Source organism: Gymnoscopelus microlampas, assembly GCF_963454915.1.
Source record: "Gymnoscopelus microlampas genome assembly, chromosome: 21".
Classification (NCBI taxonomy): Eukaryota; Metazoa; Chordata; class Actinopteri; order Myctophiformes; family Myctophidae; genus Gymnoscopelus; species Gymnoscopelus microlampas.
Genome location: NC_139958.1, coordinates 4,760,659 through 4,782,627, shown reverse-complemented (window position 1 = coordinate 4,782,627; position 21,969 = coordinate 4,760,659). Strand labels below are relative to the sequence as shown.

The 21,969-nt window shown below is 43.5% G+C and overlaps 1 protein-coding gene across 1 annotated transcript in view; it reads left to right on the top strand.

The window, feature by feature from the left end:
- LOC311037360 (metal transporter CNNM4) overlaps nt 1-21,969 on the top strand; it is a gene marked incomplete at its 5' end in the record, with an annotated part of 34,660 nt that overhangs the window by 1,455 nt on the left and 11,236 nt on the right. Inside the window, 7 exons of the mRNA XM_084046486.1 lie at nt 1,226-1,853; nt 3,306-3,650; nt 4,451-4,762; nt 7,318-7,461; nt 8,902-9,036; nt 10,678-10,847; nt 21,631-21,727. Coding sequence (XP_083902612.1) covers nt 1,226-1,853; nt 3,306-3,650; nt 4,451-4,762; nt 7,318-7,461; nt 8,902-9,036; nt 10,678-10,847; nt 21,631-21,727 — 1,831 coding nt within the window. The remainder of the gene's footprint in view (nt 1-1,225; nt 1,854-3,305; nt 3,651-4,450; nt 4,763-7,317; nt 7,462-8,901; nt 9,037-10,677; nt 10,848-21,630; nt 21,728-21,969) is intronic.

Genomic DNA, 21,969 nt, shown 5'->3' with positions numbered 1-21,969 from the left:
CCAAAAGGGTCCTACTAAACATTCACTTTGTAGATAGAGAAAGAAATGACCATCATAATAATGCCTTGCCTTTAAGTGCATGTTTATCCCATCAGTTAATCCAGGGGTCTTCAAGGGTTTTGAGGCCAAGGACCCCTTAGCTGAGAGAGAGATGAAGCAGGGACCCCCACTACATATTGTATAACATTGTGTTGCAGATTCAACCTTTTCATAGATGTCATAGATTAGATGGCTTCATAGACTTGTTTGACAGCACTATCATTGTGTAGTGTTGTGTTGTGTTGTGTTGGGTCCATGTTCATGTGTATTTTCAGACAGTCAACCTGCCGAAAATAGCCGGTGTGAGCTTGTAGATCTGCTATTTTCGGCTAGTGTTCCCCTCAGAGTAGGGATGCTAGGGTTCAAGTGGTTAATGTAAAAAAAGAAAGGAAAAAAAAGTTCCTATCACACAAAGATTTGGCGCCCCCCCTTTAGTAACTCTGAGGACCCGCTAGGGGTCCCGGACCCCCTGTTGAAGACCCCTGAGTCAATCTATAGGATTGCGGGGCATGCAAAACAGCTTCTCTCTAGAATCCGGTGCCTCTCGTGGCCCCTGTTCTTGTACATATCTTTTTCCCCCCCTTTTTTTGTTTTTTGTTGTACATAGTGTTATTTTTTTTGCTGTTTTTCTTTGTAATGATATTCGACCTGTGGTGCCACTATATATGTCTATGAATTGAATACCAAGGCCCTCATTGGAAACAAGTCCGCAAGGACTTTTATGAACGGACCTGTTAGACAAAGTATTTTAAATGTAACTGTGCTGTTTTACATTTTTTGCCTAATAAAATATTCAATCAATTCAATCAATCAAAGACGGCGCGCCTCCGTCGCGGTCCAAAACTATACTTTCTTTGGCTATTAAAAATAGCAGATATACAAGCTCTAAGCGCTATGAGCTTGTAGATCTGCTATTTTTGAAATGTTTTTATTTTGATTTTTTTAGATTTTGAATTTTTTATTTTTATTTTTATTTTTATATATATTGTTTTTATTTTTATTTTTATATATATATATTTTTTTTAATTTTTTTTTTATTATTTTATTTTGAATTTTTTTTCTCCAAAAACTCTTAGGATTTAGAAAACATTTTTAAGAATGGCCTCAGGTCTTTAATGGGTTTAAATAGTAGGTGTCTGTGCCAGAGGCCCGTTGTCTCTCACATCCTCCTCCTATACGCGTCCAGGTGACGGAGGAGAGCACCGTGGAGCTGCGCTTCTACGGGCTGAACCTGAACCCGGACACCTGGACGCAGATCCGCTTCACCGAGGTCGGCGAGGAGGAGGAGGAGGAGGCGGAGGAAGAGGAGGGGGGTGGGGCCACCAGCGGCGACAACAACAACATGGTCACGACGGACGCCACCAACAACAGGACTTGCGCCGACTTCACCAAGGACATCAACGTGGTGTCGGGGAGCGCCATGACCAACATCACGGGCCGGGGGGGAACCTCGGGGCTCCTCAGCGTCTACGTCAAGCCGCTCCGCAAGAGCGAGGAGCGCAAGGAGTACGCGCTGTGCGCGCTCAGCCAGGACGGCAGCGGCCGCTGGATGCTGATGGAGGGCAGCCACGGCCGCGTGCTGGTGGTGGAGGAGGTGGGCTCCTTCCTGCCGCTGTGGGTGCAGGTCATCCTCATCACGGTGCTGCTGGTGCTGTCGGGCATGTTCAGCGGTCTGAACCTGGGCCTCATGGCCCTGGACCCCATGGAGCTGAGGGTGGTGCAGAGCTGTGGCACGGACAAGGAGAGGAAGTACGCCCGCAAGATAGAGCCCATCCGCAGCAAGGGGAACTACCTGCTGTGTTCCCTGCTTCTAGGTAAGATAGAGCATTGGTTCTCAAAGTGGGGTCCGGGGACCCCCCCAGGGGTACTTGAGGGGGTTCCAGGGGGTCCCCAGCTAAATGATGGATAGGAACCGATCAACCAAATGGACCCTTATGGGTCTGTAACTCTGAGAGTGTACAAATCGAACCAAATGGACCCTAACGGTTCCATTTGGTTCGATTTGTACACTCTCAGAGTTAAATTAACATTCATTTTACAATATGAATTGGGGTCCCAGAGATAGATATGGCATTAAATGGGGGTCCGTAGCCTAATGCAGGTCAAACTGGGGGTCCTTGAAATTAAAATGGTTGAGAATCACTGCTAGAGCCGTAAAAATCTTCTCTTACATGGGGGTCCCTGGCTTATCTTTTCAAATGGGTGTCCGCGGGCTAATAAGTGTCAATTTGGGGGTCCTTGACATGAAAAAGTTTGAGAACCACTGAGATAGAGGTCCATCCGCAGCAAATGGAACTACCTGCCGTGTTCCCTGCTTCTAGGTAAGATAGAGCAGTGGTTCTCAAACCTTTTCATGTCAAGGACCCCCCAAATTGACACTTATTAGCCCGCGGACCCCCATTTGAAAAGATATGCCAGGGACCCCCCATAAGAGACGATTTTTACGGCTCTAGCAGTGATTCTCAACCATTTTCATTTCAAGGACCCCCAGTTTGATATGCATTAGGGCTACGGACCCCCATTTAATGGCATTTATATCTCTGGGACCCCAATTTATATTCTAAAATCAATGTTAATGTAACTCTGAGAGTGTACAAATGGAACCAAATGGACCCGTATCTACAAGCCGATCTACAAGCTCACAACATGTCGCATCGCGACGCGTTGTGAGCTTGTAGATCTGCTATTTTCAAACATTTTTGTACTTTTACTTTTGGTACTTTAAGTACATTTTGATGCCAATACTTTTGTACTTTCACTCAAGTAAATTTTGAATTCCGGACTTTAACTTGTAACGGAGTACTTCTATATTGCAGTATTGATACTTTTACTTAAAGAGGTGGTGCCATGGTTTTGCACTTTTTCTGTTTTTCATGTGTCTATGAGGTTGATAGAACTTCATTAAGCCCCCTGGTGGTGTTTTTATGGTGTTTTATGTCTTCTCTGACTATTTTGAGTTTCTTCCTGGAGGCTGAAACCTTGAGGGTCAAACGTGCCAATAGAGAAACAGCCATTTAATGACACAGTAAAAATATACCCTCCCCCTCATTATCATAACACAACAGGTGTGGGCATGAGGAGGAGGAGGGACTAGGACAGGTGGGTGGTGGTAAGGTGGTGGAGGGAGGTGCTAAGGTGAGAACCAGGTATAGTTTAACCATAATACCTGATGATTATGTTTTAGGGGGGGAAAAAATCACTGAAAATCACAGCACCCTGTCTTTAAGTAAAACATTTGAGTGCTTTTTTCCACCACTGCTCCACAGGTAACGTCCTGGTGAACACCACGCTCACCATCCTGCTGGACGAGGTGGCGGGCTCCGGGCTGACGGCCGTGGTGGCCTCCACCGTGGGCATCGTCATCTTCGGCGAGATCATCCCCCAGGCGCTGTGCTCCCGCCACGGCCTGGCCGTGGGCGCCAACACCGTGCTGGTGACCAAGTTCTTCATGCTGCTCACCTTCCCGCTGTCCTACCCCGTCAGCAAGCTGCTGGACGTGCTGCTGGGCCAGGAGATCGGCACCGTCTACAACCGCGAGAGGCTGGTGGGCATGCTGAAGGTCACCGAGCCCTACAACGACCTGGTCAAGGAGGAGATGGCCATGATCCAAGGTGAGGGACGTTCACCGTTCATCTAGAATCCATCAACTGCCGTTAAAGGACAACTTTGTTTTTTTACAACCAAGGTTTATGTTTTAGCTTGTAATTAAAGTAAATAAAAGATGAGTGTTATTTTTTTTTTCATTTTACTGCTTTCTATAGTTTTAGCAATTTTCGCAATATTTTTTACAGTGGGTGGGGGCATTCTGTCCGGTGGCTAAATATGTCTTTTTTACACAATAAAAAAGGTCCTGTGGTCTTTGATGGCCAGATGTGAGTTATTGATGGCTAGAACAGCTACTGTAAATAATAATAAAGAAAACACTGGGTTATTCTGTAAAAAAAGACCGGACAGAATGCCCCCGCCCACTGTAAAAAAAGATCGCGAAAATTGCTAAAACTATAGAAAGTAGTCCATTTTTTTTAACACTCATAATGAAAGTTGTATGGTGTGTGTGATATCACATGTGAGCTTACCATAATCACAGTTATCTTTAATCCTATTCCACCATATTCAAGGGTTTTTGAAAGTTTATTTAAATAGCACATTTCTAGTTTAATGTGCTTCACAGAATAGGTTCCATGCAATGATTTATTTTGAGAGAGGGGAGGCGTTTGTGTCTGTGTCCAGCTGATGCTCGTTACTGTTATATACATCGAGGCAATTATGTTTCTGCACTCATTTTCGGTTTCGGACAAGAATGTTCCTTTTGGTCCTTAAAAAAACGGCGCTTATCAACGAATAATTGATCGATAAGGTTATCAACTATCAATTAACAAACAAATCAACCGTTTTCGTCCCTTAACCCAAGGGGCCTTGGAGCTCCGCAACAAGACGGTGGAGGACGTGATGACGGCGCTCACCGACTGCTTCATGATCCAGGTGGACGCCGTGCTGGACTTCAAGACCATCTCGGAGATCATGGAGAGCGGCTACACGCGCATCCCCGTGTACGACGACGAGCGCAGCAACATCGTGGACATCCTGTACGTGAAGGACCTGGCGTTCGTGGACCCCGACGACTGCACCACGCTGAAGACCATCACCAAGTTCTACAACCACCCCGTGCACTTCGTCTTCCACGACACGCGGCTCGACGCCATGCTGGAGGAGTTCAAGAAAGGTGGGTTTGAGTTCAGAGAGAGAGAGGCCTGTGTGTACCGGGGTACGAGAAGAGTGGGCGCTAAGGAAGAGTGGGCACTTCCATGCAAAATTGTCTATTTTGTCCAAAATGTTTAAAAATATATATATATTTGAAAAATGGTCTTAACCCATTCAATCCAGGAACACATCTCTGTCATTTTAGATTTCTTTGGCTATTCAGAATCAGAATCAGGTTTATTGTCACATCACAGGTTTACAAGGTAAAAAAGCGGGTGAAATTTGTTTTTGTACATCGTTCCCATTGCAACGTTAATTTCCATAGAAAGAAGAGGGGGGGAGGAAGAAGAAGAGGGGTGGGGGGCAAGTGGGAAGGAGGTCGAACAAGAGAACAACAGAAGACCAAACAAGTTATCTACATATTTACAAAGTACCTGAGATAAAGAAACAAACTAAGGTGCCTGAGCATAGCAGCAATGTATGTATACTGTGCATGATATACTTATGGACGTTAAGGTGCTTAGAGAGAAAAGAGCACAATAAAAAAAGACAAAAAAGTCAGTGCCTTATACATGGGATTAAGGTGCAAAAGGTCAGTGCGTGTTCACCTAAGGTGGACTGACCCTGGTATAATCCGCAAGTAGCTCCATGAGGGAGAGCAACAAAAAAAAGTAATTTGTGTAGTCCACAGGTATGTCCGAGGGGGAGCTAAGTCCAAGTCATTATTAAAAAATAGCAGATCTACAAGCTATTTTTGATTTTTTTTTAGCAAATCTTTGAATACATATATTTTTTAGCCAACATTTGTATCTCAAATCCTTGCTTCTGAGGTTCCCTGGTGCAAAATATTTGACAAATGTTTGCTATATATGTATATATATATATATTCAAAGATTTGCACACATTTTCACGATTCTGGTAGCCGTGAAAAATAGCAGATCTACAAGCTCACAGCGCGGCACTCGGTGCTGCGCTGTGAGCTTGTATATCTGCTATTTTTGAATAGCCAAAGGAATGCATGTGAACATGCACGGTACATCATTATCAGACTTACATTTATACCCTTCAGCTTCTGGTTTATGCGCAAAATGATTGGATATACAGGTTTTTGTAGCAATTTGTAGCAATTCTAGAAATATTAGGCCTTAATTGTCGAATATTCAGTCATGTTCTTCTAACCATGGATACTTTACATTACTTAAAGGGATAGTTCACCCAAAAACATAACTAACCAAATATATATATATATCTTTTTTTTACTTTTTGGACCAAATACCTGTACGGACTAGGGGTCCAAATAGTGAAAATAGCTAATCTACAAGCTCACAACATATGGCGATGATGGGACCGTGTTGTGGGCTTGTAGGTTGCTAATTTCACTATTTCTTTTTTGCGTGCGTGTGTGTGTGTGTGTGTGTGTGTGTGTGTGTGTGTGTGTGTGTGTGTGTGTGTGTGTGTGTGTGTGTGTGTGTGTGTGTGTGTGTGTGTGTGTGTGTGTGTGTGTGTGTGTGTGTGTGTGTGTGACCGTGGGTGCGCGCGTGTGTACAGTATGTGGGTCATGCTGTAGCATCATGTCTAATGTGTGTGTGTGTGTGTGTGTGTGTGTGTGTGTGTTTCCCGCTGTGTGTGTGTGTGTGTGGTAAATGGAGAAGCCTGGCCTGTATTGACTGTCATATTGACCGATGGAAGCGTCCCAGCATGCATTTCACTAGGTTGAGAGGGTCCACACACACACACACACACACACACACACACACACACACACACACACACACACAGCGGGAAGCAAATGAACAAATGACATTTACTGTATGTCACTGCTGGTTCTCAACCTGTGGTCCTGGGTCCACTGGTGGGTCTTGAGGGTATTGCAAGTAGGCCATCAAATAATTGTCAAAACACTTCAGATTTGAATGAAAATAATATTATAATAGATTCATGTTTCTTTAAAAAACCTTGAAAAATATGTCTTCATTGTGACATCCATGAATAGGAATTTAATTGTGTTGAACATTGGAACATTATGAATAAAACATTACATTTGTGTTTGGCTTTTAGGCTTCTTAAACTAAAGGCCGACAGGGAAGATAATAACTTTAACTTTAACTTAAATTTTATTACTTTATATATATATATATATATATATATATATATATATATATATATATATATATATATATATATATATATATATATATAAAACTTAAGGGCCGATCGCATCGCGACACGTTTTGAGCTTGTAGAACTGCTATTTCCACGATTTTTGAAAATGTTTGAAAATATTTTAATATTTTTATCATGGAAATTATTATGACGATTAATTAATGAATTGCGATTATCTCAAATAATCGCAATTATGTAATAATTGTGACAGGCCTACCAGATAGCAGCTACTGCTGGTCTTCTAGGCTGTAATCGTCGTTTTATTTTGGTGTGTGTGTGTGTGTGTGTGTGTGTGTGTGTGTGTGTGTGTGTGTGTGTGTGTGTGTGTGTGTGTGTGTGTGTGTGTGTGTGTGTGTGTGTGTGTGTGTCACCTGTGTGTCATTGTTGTCACCTGTGTGTCATTGCTGTCACCAGGTAAATCCCACCTGGCCATCGTCCAGAAGGTCAACAACGAGGGGGAGGGGGACCCCTTCTACCAGGTGCTGGGATTGGTCACTTTAGAGGACGTCATCGAGGAGATCATCAAATCAGAGATCTTGGATGAATCAGACCTTTACAGTGAGTCAGCATCTTTCTGCTTGCTGCTGCAACTGGCAAATCCTCTGTTTATTTATAGTAACCACATGAATCCTAGCATCCTCCTGTAAATCCTCACTGTTTATTTACAGTAACCACATGAATCCTAGCATCCTCCTGTAAATCCTCACTGTTTATTTACAGTAACCACATGAATCCTAGCATCCTCCTGTAAATCCTCACTGTTTATTTACAGTAACCACATGAATCCTAGCATCCTCCTGTAAATCCTCACTGTTTATTTACAGTAACCACATGAATCCTAGCATCCTCCTGTAAATCCTCACTGTTTATTTACAGTAACCACATGAATCCTAGCATCCTCCTGTAAATCCTCACTGTTTATTTACAGTAACCACATGAATCCTAGCATCCACCTGTAAATCCTTTGTTTATTTATAATAACCACTTGAATCCTAGCATCCACCTGTAAATCCTTTGTTTATTTACAGTAACCACTTGAATCCTAGCATCCCCCTGTAAATCCTTAGTGTTTATTTACAGTAACCACTTGAATCCTAGCATCCACCTGTAAATATTCTGTTTGTTTATAGTAACCACATGAATCCTAGCATCCCCCTGTAAATCCTTAGTGTTTATTTACAGCAACCACATGAATCCTAGCATCCCCCTGTAAATCCTTAGTGTTTATTTACAGTAACCACATGAATCCTAGCATCCCCCTGTAAATCCTTAGTGTTTATTTACAGTAACCACATGAATCCTAGCATCTCCCTGTTCAGGGGAGAGCATCAGGCAGAAGTTGCCGACTTGCAAGCTCACGACCTAACCCTTGTGTTGTCAGTTGTAGAGTGGCTGTTGTCGGTGAAGATATTTGATGTAGAAGGAAAGCGGGGGGGGGGGGGGTGACGTTTAATGATATTAATCTTTGCTAGAAAATGATTTGTCTGTATTGATTGATTGATTCAATACTTAATTAACAGCTTGCAAGAAAAGCACAGAAAGTACAGTTTAATACAAATACAATGCTAGAAGGATTTAACCCAAGAAAGCACCATGCCATTGGGGTCCATGTGTATTCAATTCATAGGAACATTTTGTGACAAATAAACAGTACTATGCAAAAACATCATATAAGGCTTGAATTTTTTACAGGGGCCAGTTCCGATTTGCAGCCACCTGTAAGTGCTCTTTTATGACTGTTGGTACAGTAGATCATTCCACATTTTGGTGGCATAGCAGTAGAACGAATTTAACCCCTTGTTCGAGCCAAATCTGGGTTGAACGTGATTTGTGGAGCTCCCTCTGGTGTTGTGTTTGTGGACGTCTTTAACATTTTTGAAGTAGTTTGACAGGTACATGGGTGTCTTTGTGTTTGAGGTGTTAGAGTGTATCTTGTAGACCTGTATCTCCATGAAAATGTGCCTTTCTCTCATCTGTACGCTTTTGTCTTCTGTCCAGCTGACAACAGACACAGGAAGAAGGTCGACCCCAATAAGAACAGGCGTGATTTCTCTGCCTTCAAACAAGACGGCGACAGCAAAGTGAAGATCTCTCCACAGCTGATGCTGGCGGCACATCGCTTCCTGGCCACAGGTGAGTGCTCCGTCCAATAAGCACACAGCATCACATAGTACACCAGTGCTTCTCAACCTGTGGGCCCGTGTGAGGATATTGCTTCCTTGTGAAAAATGTCCTTTTCAAGTTAACAGAAAAACGTTCTGTCAAGCTAGCTTGAAATGCATTCTGGGATGTTTGGCGGTCCAAAGAAAGTGCACACAAGTCACCTCTCTATCCTGGACAAAGTGGGTGGATTAAAGTTCTGGCTTTAGAATTGGTACTGTCTGCCGCCTGGGCCGCGCCTGACAGGGGCGTCACGGCCATTCACTGTGCGTACGACGCGACACCCTCACTCTCACAGATCCGTGATTTCGATTTCATACCCCCCACTTTTTGAAAAAATATAAAAATATATATATTTTTTGATAATAAACCGGTAAAATCAGGTAAAAATAAGAATTAAATAACCTAACCCTAAAACCGAAATAAAGTAACCAAAACACGAAAAAAAACTATCAAAATCCTGACAGTTACAAATGTTTTTCACGCTTTTTCAAAAATAGCAGATCTACAAGCATAGCGCACACCACGCTATGAGCTTGTATATCTGCTATTTTTGAATAGTCAAAGTGTAAAGTAAGGGGTATAGTCAACGGAAAGTCCATCCCCCCCACCTTCTGACAACCGGTGAGAGACTGGCTGACATAATAAAGCCTTGTTTATCACACTGAGCTGGTTGTGGATTTATAGAAGGCTGTGGCATTTCAAACATCTCTCTGAACCCTTCCAGGAAAGCACAGCACTATTCTTTTCTATACATAGATTTTTAGGCCGTCGACAACAACAGTCTGGATAGACCATACATGGGCAGCTGGCGGCTCGGGGGTCACATGCGGCCCCCACCTTCACTTAATGCGGCCCGCAGGTTCATATCGGAATACTGATATATTATTGATTTCAGCTGTTATGATTCCAAACATGCAAACATGACCCGCTTTAATTACTTCAGTCTATATTAGTAGCTTAATGACTAGTATTAAAATTCCTTTTTTATGTCCAATGTATTTGTAATTATGTTCATAAAGTTAACATAAGTATAACTAAATGCATTTGAAATGCAATAAAAGTGTTACTTTTCAAGACTCCAACAAAAAAATGGCAAACAGTGATAGATGATAACTTCTCACGTTACCTCCACCTCTAATGGGAATAGACCATCTACTGAAACACCCCTCTAGTGGGAATAGACCATCTAATGAAACACCCCTCTAGTGGGAATAGACCATCTACTGAAACACCCCTCTAGTGGGAATATACCATCTACTGAAACACCCCTCTAGTGGGAGCATACCATCTCCTGAAACACATCTACTGTAGTTACTAGGAAATTTAAGCCCAGCCCAGAAAAACTGCTCCAAAACAGGGCGTGTCCTGTTTACAGGCTCTTTATCAGTGTTGCCAGATTGGTGAGAGAAACAAGCAACCAGGTCTAGGAAAACCAGCCCAAAAGAAGCGACTATGGGCCACACAAGCACTTTAACATATATATCAGCTATTTGAAAATAGCCGATTTACAAGCTCCACAACGCGTCGCATCGCGACGCGTTACTAGATCTGGCAACCCTATTAATAGTCCTTTTCCTTTCTGTCCCCATGTTGTCCTCATCATCGTGTCAGAGGTGGCGCTGTTCAGCCCCTGTACCATCACAGAGAAGGTGCTGCTGCGGGTCCTGAGGCACCCGGACGTCATCCAGGAAATCAAGTTCAACGAGAACGACAAGCGCTCGCTACAGCACTTTATCTACCAACGAGGAAGACCCGCCGACTACTTTATACTCATTCTACAGGTACAGTACCTATTACTTTATACTCATTCTACAGGTACAGTACCCAGTGGCGGCCTTTCCTATGTTTCACCCGTTTCAATTGAAACGGGCCCCCAACCTCAGGGCCTGTTTTTTTATTTTATTTTTTTATATATATATATTTTTTTTTGACTCTCATCCCAGTCCGGGGCCCGCCTCCGGCTGGCCGACGTCCAAGAATTTCATGCAAGAGGAGGATGTAGATCTGATTAAATCAGGGCTCAGCTCAAGTGAATCATGTAGTGAGTGAGTTGTTTTAGCTGTCTGTCCATGGTGGAAGAAGTGCAAATAGTCTAATTAATTTAGTTCGAAAATGCATCATTATGGATTGTGGAAGCAAACCAACTTCAGTCCTCAAATTATTAAACCCCCCCCCCCCCCCTTTTTTTTTGGGGGGGTGCATATGGGGGCCCCATATGAGGTCTTGAAACGGGTCCCCAGATCATTAACACATTGAACGCCAGAGGTTAATCTCATAATGTACTCACCAGTGCCAAGCTTTTATTGTTGTTTTTTTGTTTTCTTCATGTCGCCATAGACCCCGCTAAATCCGGTAAAAAATCACGTTCATTTGGTTCGACACAAACACGGGATCCGTGTGAAGCGAGCAGTGAAGTTACAGTTACAGCCTATAACGTTAGACCGGTGGATGCGGAGAGAAAATCGACTTCAAAGTTGATTCCTAGACAGGAAACGGATGCGAGCGAAAAAAACTGAACCAGTTTTATTTCGTTTCCGGTCGGCCCCCGGGGTAAAAAAAAAATCCGGAAAGTGCACTTTTTCGATTTAACCTTAGGACTCCATATATGGAGTTGACACTTTATCGTAGAGGCCTGATTGGCCAACGCCATTGGATTTGAGGATTGGTCAAGCTTCAGGTGACATCACAATATATAATGTAAATCGGTAAGACGGGATTATTCAATAGCCAGCTTCGCAGTGATGTCCACATATTCTTTTGTGTCATAACGGTCGGCAGAAAGAGACAGAAAGACTCAAGAAACATTTTGATCCAAGCTGGTGCTAGTGTGAGGAATGTTTCGCTCAGTGAAGAATTTGGAAGGAAAGGAAAGGAGAATGAACCATGCAGCTGTGGCAGTAGGGGACACCGTGTTCTCCTTTGGAGGAAGTGAGAAAGCTGATCTGATTGATGTGCGCGTCTTTGACACAGTGGCTGAGAGCTGGAAGGAATTACCCCAAATGTCAACAGATGATGCTCCCTGCATGCGCCACAATCACACAGCTGTGCTTATAGGAAACACAATCTTCATCTGGGGAGGCATCGTACGACTGCCAAAAGAAACGTACTACTGCCAAACACTTTATGCATTTGATGTGGATGAATACACATGGTCCAAGCCTGGGAGCTCTGGGATTGCTCCAAAGGAGATGGGGGGCCATTCAGCTTGTGCTTTGGGGAATGTCATGTATATCTATGGCATGCTCATCAAAATAGATTGGCCAAATGAGAACACGTGCAAATGTGCAATGTACAAGTTGGACACAACCACAATGGCCTGGTCTTCATTACAAGCCCCGGAGAAGGTATCGTTATATCACTCTGCCACCATCATTGGGACAAAGATGTTTGTATTCGGGGGCAGACCGCACGAGAGTGAAATTCGTACCGCCTCTGAGGATGACCATCCCGATTCTAAGGGTGACTACTTTTTGGCCCATTTCAATGACATCAGAGTGTTTGACACAGAGGCCGACTGCTGGTTGCCCCCGACATACAGCCATCAATCCCAACAGCCAGTCCTTCCAAAAGGACGCGAGGGCCATTCAGCCTTTGCCTACAATGGAGAACTCTACGTATTTGGTGGCGCCGGCTTGTGGGAGATAATTGCCTTAAATGATTTCTGGAAATTCAATCCAGAGGCCTGCTCCTGGGAGAAGCTTAAGCCCACGGGGGATCTGCCATCTGGGAGATTTGGGATGTGCTCTGGGATGGTGGGAGCTCGTGTCATCTTCTCTGGAGGATCTGAAGGTTTAGATATAGAGGAAGATAGAGAGGAAGGAGTAACAGAAGATGTGTACATCTTAGATTTAAGTCTTGTCTTGTAGAATAATCTCATTCCAAAAAAACAGGAAGCCATCCACCCTGACTATGTGATTTTTAGAAAAACACTCTTATCTCAGTATCTTTTTTCCAGACCCAGAGGGTCGGCCTACATGAGGCTTTGTCTGTCCCTCTTTCGTCCCTCATTTGTCCCTCTTTTCTCCATATATGACATAGATGGGAAGACAGATACACAGACAGATACACACGTCATGCGAAGTCCGGCCATTCAGATTTCAACCACTAGGGGTCTGGCATTACCAGGTCTCCTGGTTCTAGTTTTTTTGCATTGCCTTAGCCCCAAAATTGCAGATCCCGGGTGGAATGTTATTGTTCCAGCGTACACACAGATGTCTCCGCCTCCTCAAAGGGACTTTTTTAGAGTCAGACAGGATATAGAGGAAAATAGAGGTGCAGAGGAAGAAGTAACAGAAGATGTGTACATCTTAGATTTTAGTCTTGTATAATTCATATAATAATAATTCATATAAACAGAAGGAATAGAATTTAAAAAGGTTGAGAATCACTGTGTTAAGAGGCATGAGTGAACACAGTGTTGTCATGGCAACGTGGATGACGAAGACAAAACACACCATATCCAGCACGACACCACATCCTGTTGACACCACAGTTATTATCATTTAGGAGATATTCATTAAGCCTGAAACCCACCAAGCGCACAGCTTTTGGCCAGGTTTTGGGCGAGAACGGTTGCACGCAATAAAGACGTTGTTTTGGGTGGGTTTGAAGTGCTAGAGTTTTTAATGCCGTGGCTCTGCAAGAGGCTAGCCGTGTGTGTGTGTGTGTGTGTGTGTGTGTGTGTGTGTGTGTGTGTGTGACTTTGTATGCATGCTGCCAGTACAGGCCACAGAAGTACCTACATTTTTTCACATGTTTTATACTTCATAAAAATCGTGACATTTTGTGCAAATCTTTGAACATTTGTTACTCAAATATTTGCTTCTGCTGAGGGTCCCTGGAACTAAATATTCTGAGATGGGGGGTCTGCTGTAGACACTTTAAAGCAGGGGTCTTCAACAGGGGGTCCTCGCGCTGCGAGGTCGTCGTGAGCTTGTAGATCTGCTATTTTTGGCCCAAACGTGACGTGACATTGTGTCATTATGTCACATGAGACACACGGCAAGTTTGAGACCGTTCGGTAGGACGCTTTCCGAGTTATGCCATGCAGCCACAGAGTGACAGACACACGCACGAACGCACAGGTACACACACACACACACACACACACACACACACACACACACACACACACACACACACACACACACACACACACACCAGTGTTGATTTCGTCGACTAAAACTTTGACGAAAAATGTTCGTCGACTACCTTTTTTCACTGACCAAAACAAAATTAAAAATGAATAAAAAAGAAACTACGATGACTAAAACTAAGACTAAATATGTTGACAATTTCGTCAACAAATAATAAAATGTTAGTGAGGGACTAGTGGAGAAGAGATCCAGTAGAACTAAAAGTCAAGTAATTTTATGTTTGGTTGCGCTCGGGTGTTGCGCTCTGAAAATAGCAGATCTACAAGCTCACAACGCGTTGTGAGCTTGTAGATCGGCTATGTGAGCTTGTAGATCGAGCACAAACATTTTATGTTTGTGCTCGGGTGTTGCGCTCTGAAAATAGCCGATCTACAAGCTCACAACGCGTCGCGCTGCGACGCGTTGTGAGCTTGTAGATCGGCTATTTTCAGCATGCAACCAAGTGTAAAATAAGCCATTACGACGCCATCAAGGCACCGCCAAAATACATTTTAGTCGACTAAATCAACTGTAGATTTAGTCGACTGTAACCTTATGATATTTAGTCGACTGAAACTAGACAAAAACTAAGACATTTCAGATGACTAAAATATGACTAAATGGAATTTTATTCAAAAGACTATGACTAAAACTAAATCAAAATTTGCTGTCAAAATCAACACTGACACACACACACACACACACACACACACACACACACACACACACACACACACACACACACACACACACACACACACACACACACACACACACACAGATATTTGGTGGATTATAGTATTGATTATAGTATAGAATAGATTGTGGAGACTTCCCACTCAGCAGTGCTCCTCTCTCCCCAGAGCTCTCTGTGATTCACACGGCGAGGTTGAATCGATCGGTCAGATGGTTCTGAAGATGTGTTTCTCACACACACACACACACACACACAGAGATTCCATTCAGACACATTCATACTGTAGCTTGCCGTTCATAACTATCGCAAAATGACTTTCACAAAAGCTCAAGCTTTAACGGATGTTTAATGCATAATCAATTCAGTTTAATTAGCGTCAACCAGCAGATGGCATAGATCTGGACTTTCCATCTCTATTGCTAATAAACACACCGGCGATACTTGCACGCCGCTCAGACAACAGACATTCCGATCGGGCCGGAGTCTCTCTTCTCCAGCCCAGTGTAAAAACACCATGTTTCGCCATGTGAACGTCACGGCTCACTTACTTTTTCCACCTCGCCACAGACCTCGCTAAATCCCTTATGATCGGCGTGTTCAACTGTTTGTAGACACACAGGGTAGTTGTGTGAGTGGCCCAGAGAAGACATTTTCAATCGGCGACATTCCATTTTGCAGTAGAAGCCGTTTCTAAACAGCGTTTCTAAACAGCGTTTCATAAACAGCGTTTCATAAACAGCGTTCCACGGCGGAGAAAGACAAAGCCGAGATAATGCCGTTTTAGAGGGGGGGACTTAAACAGGAAGCGGGCGGAAAACGAAAATCTTCGATTGACGTCATTTCCGTATAAGGTGGTGTTACAATGAAATATGTCACTACGAGAGATGAAGGACGGTGAGATCTTTATTAAAGCAAAGTATTTTCAAAATTACGTTTTTTACGTTCTTGGCAGAATTGGTAATTGGAAATAATTACGTTTTTTTACGTTCTTGGCAGGGTATGAGTTAAAGGAGGAGTTCACCCAAAAAATGACTTATTTTCTATCAATTACTCACCCCATGAAGCCTTGATTTCATGGATTTATTTTTGTTTTTGTGGCATTCCTAAGACAATAATTTGATGACCTGTGTGTTTCCGGTAGGAGACACAAATAATCTACTTTGTGTCTCCTACCGGATACATTAGCCGGTAGGAGACGGGAATCAAATTATTAGTTTAGGAATGCGACAAAAACAAAAAAGAATCCATGGATTCAAGGCTTCATAGGGTGTGCAATTGATAGAAAATAAGTCATTTTTTGGGTGAACTTCTCCTTTAAGTAAGAAATGTGAGTACTTTTCCCACCACTGGGTATTACAGACTGGCCATGTGATGCTGTTTAGATTACATCCTGTCTCTCTGCATCATGTTGCTGAGGGCCATCCAGTCAACCTGACCTTCACTAAGATCCTCTTACATAAGAGAGAGAGAGAGCGGGGTGGGGAGAGAGACCACGAGGATGCATGGAGAAAACCAAGGCTTAAGACACACTGATGAGAGGAGACTAGAGAAACAGAGTCAGCAGTGGATACCAGTGTTGCCATGTCTGCTTATTATAAGCAACTTTGGGCTCGTTTTTCTGTAAAGTTGCTTGTAGATATTGATAGTTGTGGGTTGCAGTTTTTTTGGGCTTGTTTATTTTGGGCTCGTTTCCTAATGTTGTTTAAACCAGTGGTTCTCAAACATTTTCATGTCAAGGACCCCCAAATGAATATGTATGTATGCATCTGAAAACCTTTTGTGCCAGGGACCCCCTGTACTAGATTTCTGTTGTTAAAATGTATAACAAAAATATTTCAAATGTTTTACTTGTTTCCCAAGATCATTTTTAAATAGCAGATCTAAACCTCGCAACCCTTTGTGAGCTTTTAGATCTGCTATTTTTTTTTGCAGATTTTTTGCAGATCCAAGCTCACAACGCGTCGCGATGCGACGCGTTGTGAGCTTGTAGATCGTCTATTTTCAAATAGCTTATGTATAAAATAGGGCTAAAGTGGTTAATGTATGTTTCATAATTTCTATCTGAAAAGTAACTAGTAACTAAAGTTTTCAAATAATTGTAGTGGAGTAAAAGTACAATATTTGCCTCTGAGATGTAGTGGGGTAGAAGTAAAAGTATTGGAAATTGGAAATACTCAAGTAAAGTACAAATACCTCAAAATTGTACTTAAGTTTTGATTGATTGATGTACTTTATTTAGTAAGACATGAGAACAGTACATGACAGTACATAGCAGTACATGACAGTACATAGCAGTACATGGAAGTACAAATTCGCAATACAAGGTCTACTAAACTGGGAGACTCATTAAGCACTGAGCTTGTTTAAGATGAGATCCCCATGCACACAAATCATGATGACATATAAGAGACAGACAGATATACACAACTACTATACAGAACGTCATACAATCAGTTTACAGGTTACTGGTATGAAGAGTGAAAAATATGTACAAAATAAGAAAGAGAGGGGGGGGGGGGTAGGGGGTAGGTTAGGTTAGGACATGGGGTAGGTTAGGACTTGGACAGGGGCCATTTTTGAATTGCAGCCTCCTGAAGGTGTATCTTTAGGGCATTTTTGAAAGTGAGTAGGGTTTTACACTCCTTTACTCCTTTTGGTAGGGCATTCCACATTTTTGATGAATAGCATGAGAACGAGTTCATTCCCTTTGTTGAGCCAAATCTGGGTTGAACATGATTTGTGGAGCTGCCTCTGGTGTTATGATCATGGACTTGATTAACATTTTGGAAGTATTTTGACAAATACAGGGGGATCCCAAAAGTACAGTACTTAAGTAGATGTACTTAGTTACTTTGCATCACTGACTGGAACTAAACAGAGAGGCAGAATCCAGGCTGAACCCAATGAGAATGTGATTCATACAGTACAGTAGTGTGTGAGCTGCTCCCCTGCAGTGTTGCACCATGGAGACCCAAACAAAGCTCTCTGCTCTGCAGGCCAACACAACACAACCCTGGAGACTCTTAAACAAACATTACACTGAGCTATGATCCTCTGTTTTCACTCTGAGCCCTGAGACCTCACACAATATTACACTATCCCCACATACACACATATTACACTATCCCCACACACACACATATTACACTATCCCCACACACACACATATTACACTATCCCCACACACACACATATTACACTATCCCCACACACACACATATTACACTATCCCCACACACACACATATTACACTATCCCCACACACACACACACACACACACATATTACACTATCCCCACATACACACACATGTTACACTATCCCCACACACACACACATGTTACACTATCCCACACACACACATATTACACTATCCCCACACACACACATATTACACTATCCCCACACACACACACACATATTACACTATCCCCACACACACACATATTACACTATCCCCACACACACACATGTTACACTATCCCCACATACACACATATTACACTATCCCCACACACACACACACACACACACACACACACACACACACACACACACACACACACATATTACACTATCCCACACACACACACACACACACACACACACACACACACACACACACACACACATATTACACTATCCCCACACACACACATATTACACTATCCCCACACACACACATATTACACTATCCCCACACACACACACACACACACACACACATATTACACTATCCCCACACACACACACACACACACACACACATATTACACTATCCCCCCACACACACACACACACACACACACACACACACACACACACACACACAGACTCTGAACTCAACACTTAGGCTGATGTTTGTCAATCAGTCTATACAGGTGCGTGTGTGTGTGTGTGTGTGTGTGTGTGTGTGTGTGTGTGTGTGTGTGTGTGTGTGTGTGTGTGTGTGTGTGTGTGTGTGTGTGTGTGTGTGTGTGTGTGTGTGTGTGTGTGCGTGCGTGCGTGCATGGGCGTGCACGACAAACTGACGCATTGATTTAAGGGCTCCGGTTTGAGGGGCTGAATATATGGTCACCCTAGCTACAGTATGCACCATTTACCATTTTTATTTAACACACACACACACACACACACACACACACACACACACACACACACACACACACACACACACACACACACATTATTATGCTGAGGCTTACATACAGAGTAAGCATTAAATTGCAAGTCGGCGGCTTGCAGCCCCTCTGATAGTCCAAGGTCAAGGTTACCCCTCCCCCCTCACATAATCAGTCACGCACCCCCCCCCCCCTCCTCCCCCCATCTGTGTTATTGTGGTGGGATTACCCTGCTCAGCCTGGGGGGCACACACACACACACACACACACACACACACACACACACACACACACACACACATCATGCCAGTCTATCCCACGCACGCACGCACGCACGCACGTTGTTTGATTTACTCTATTAACAGTTTGCAAAAAGTACAGAGGTAATGCTAAAAGGATAAACACAAGAAGCCCTAAGGGCTCGTTTCCATTGTGGTCCTGTGTATTCAATTCATCAAGACATACCAAATTAATTCATCCCCATGTTTGTGCCGAATCTGGGGGGAATGAGATCAGTAGAGCTCCCTCTGGTGTTGTGACCTGACCTGTGTGTGTGTGTGTGTGTGTGTGTGTGTGTGTGTGTGTGTGTGTGTGTGTGTGTGTGTGTGTGTGTGTGTGTGTGTGTCCATGGGCATCACTTCCTCTTTTGAAGTAGTTTGACAGGTGCATGGTCACTGCACGGTCCCCTGAGTATCTTCAAGGACAGGCCCATTGCAAGTTGTTGTACTCTGTCCGTATGCGTGCGCGCGCGCGCGTGTGTGTGTGTGTGTGTGTGTGTGTGTGTGTGTGTGTGTGTGTGTGTGTGTGTGTGTGTGTGCGTGTGCGTGCACAGTGCACCCGTGTGTGTGTGTGTGTGTGTGTGTGTGTGTGTGCGTGCGTGTGCGTGCACAGTGCATCCGTGTGTGTGTTTGTGTATGTGTTGAGACTTTGTTGTTGACACCTTAGGTGTCGACAGATTGGATGCTGACACTCTCATGCAACTTGAGAACAGCTGATCTAGTTCCAGCACTTGAAGAAGGGTGTGTGTGTGTGTGTGTGTGTGTGTGTGTGTTCTGTGTGCGTCAGTGTCACACCTCCAGAGAGTCATGGGGAGATGAGGTGATGTCACTGAGAAGCCACAGGTGACACACTAGCTGTAGTTGTGAGGTAAGAGAGGAGACACTGGAACCTTAGCGAGTACACCCTGTGTGCTGAGATGTAATATTTATAGGAACGTTAAAGTTGTTTCTGTTCCCTGACATTAGAGAGCCTCACTGTGGCAGCCCAGAGCAGTGGCTCAACTCAACCACCCCCCCACATTCATATGTATTAGGATATGACGTGGAGTGGACCCCCACCTGAAAACCTTTTTATTAGGCAAAAGAATGTAAAACAACACAGTTACATTTATAATACTTTTGTCTAAAAGGTCCGACCAAAAAAGTCCTTGCGGACTTGTTTCCGTTGGGGTCCTTGAATTAATTTCATAGACATATATAGTAGCAACCTAACAGTTCAAATATCAACATAAAAATACAGAGAAAAAATACCACTATGTACAAAAAAAAGCATAAAAAAGATATTTAAAAAAAAAAGGGAGGGGGGTCGTCTGTCTACCGGGAAACTGGTACTACCTCCTCTTATGGCCTCCAGAAAGATGAGTTTTTAGGGCTGTTTTGAATGAGCCCAGAGAACTGCATTTTTTGAGGGATGGGGTTAGACTATTCCATTCCTTGGTGGCCGTGCTGTAGAAGGAGAATTTGCCCATGTTTGTTTAATGGGTGGGTGGTACCAGATTGTTGTTTACGCTCCCTCTAGTTTCGTGACTGTGGGTGTCACTAACGTTTTGGAGGTATTTAGACAGATATGCGGGCATAGGGGGCATTTCGGGCGAAACTGCATTTACGATTTTGACGACCAGACCAGTTTTGTGCCAGGGACCCCCAGAAGGGAAGATCTGTGTTAAAAAGAAAACTTAACTTTGGGAGCAGGGAGATAACCGGAGGGGATGTTTTTTGAAAAATGAAAACCTCAACCATGTCCAAAATCTGTTACTTTGCAGGATTCAAATTCAAAAACCTCAAAACCTCAGAAGCAGATCTACAAGCTCGAAACGCGTCGCTTCGCGACGCGTTTCGAGCTTGTAGATCTGCTTCTTTTGATGTTTTCGTGTGAAGCTGTAGCATGATCAAGTACGGCGTTAATTTACGAAAAAACCCAAGAAGTTAGAATATGGGGATAAGAGGTTTCTGCCCGACAACAGCAATATTTAGTGTTGACTCCACCCTCTCTCTCTGTGTGTGCGTGCGTGCGTGCGTGTGTTTACAAATGTAAACTGCTTGTGTTCATATTTGGAAGCCTCAGTAATGTCCATAAATCAGTTGTGAGAGGCCTGCAGATTGCAGGAATGCCCAAGCCAAAAGCTAAGGCATTGGCAAGATTCTGTTCAATGTCTGTGATAATTGGCATTCGCCATATATGGAGGAGACGATGCTTCCTGTACCCGTGATCTGTATTCTGAAATATTTGTCGTTGAGTTTTTTCCAAGTTTGTGCATCTACTATTGTTTGTGTTCAAGAATGTATTGTTAAAATGTGAACGCAAATAAAGATGTTAAATGTGTCTTCAACAGGGTCGGGTGGAGGTGGAGGCCGGCAATGAAAACATGAAGTTTGAAACAGGACCGTTCTCCTACTACGGAGTAATGGCTCTGAACGCGTCGTCAGTGGGTGAGACGCACGCACACGCACACGCACACACACACACACACGTGCACACACACACACACGCGCACGCACGCACGCACACGCGCACACGCACGCACGCACGCACGCACGCACGCACGCACGCATTTGAATAATTGCAAATCACTTACCCTACCTATAAATTAATTATTGTTTATCATGGTCTCTGTCGGGTGTGAATGTAAACAGCAGGTGGTACAGTCAGACATTAAGGTTTAAAAAAGATA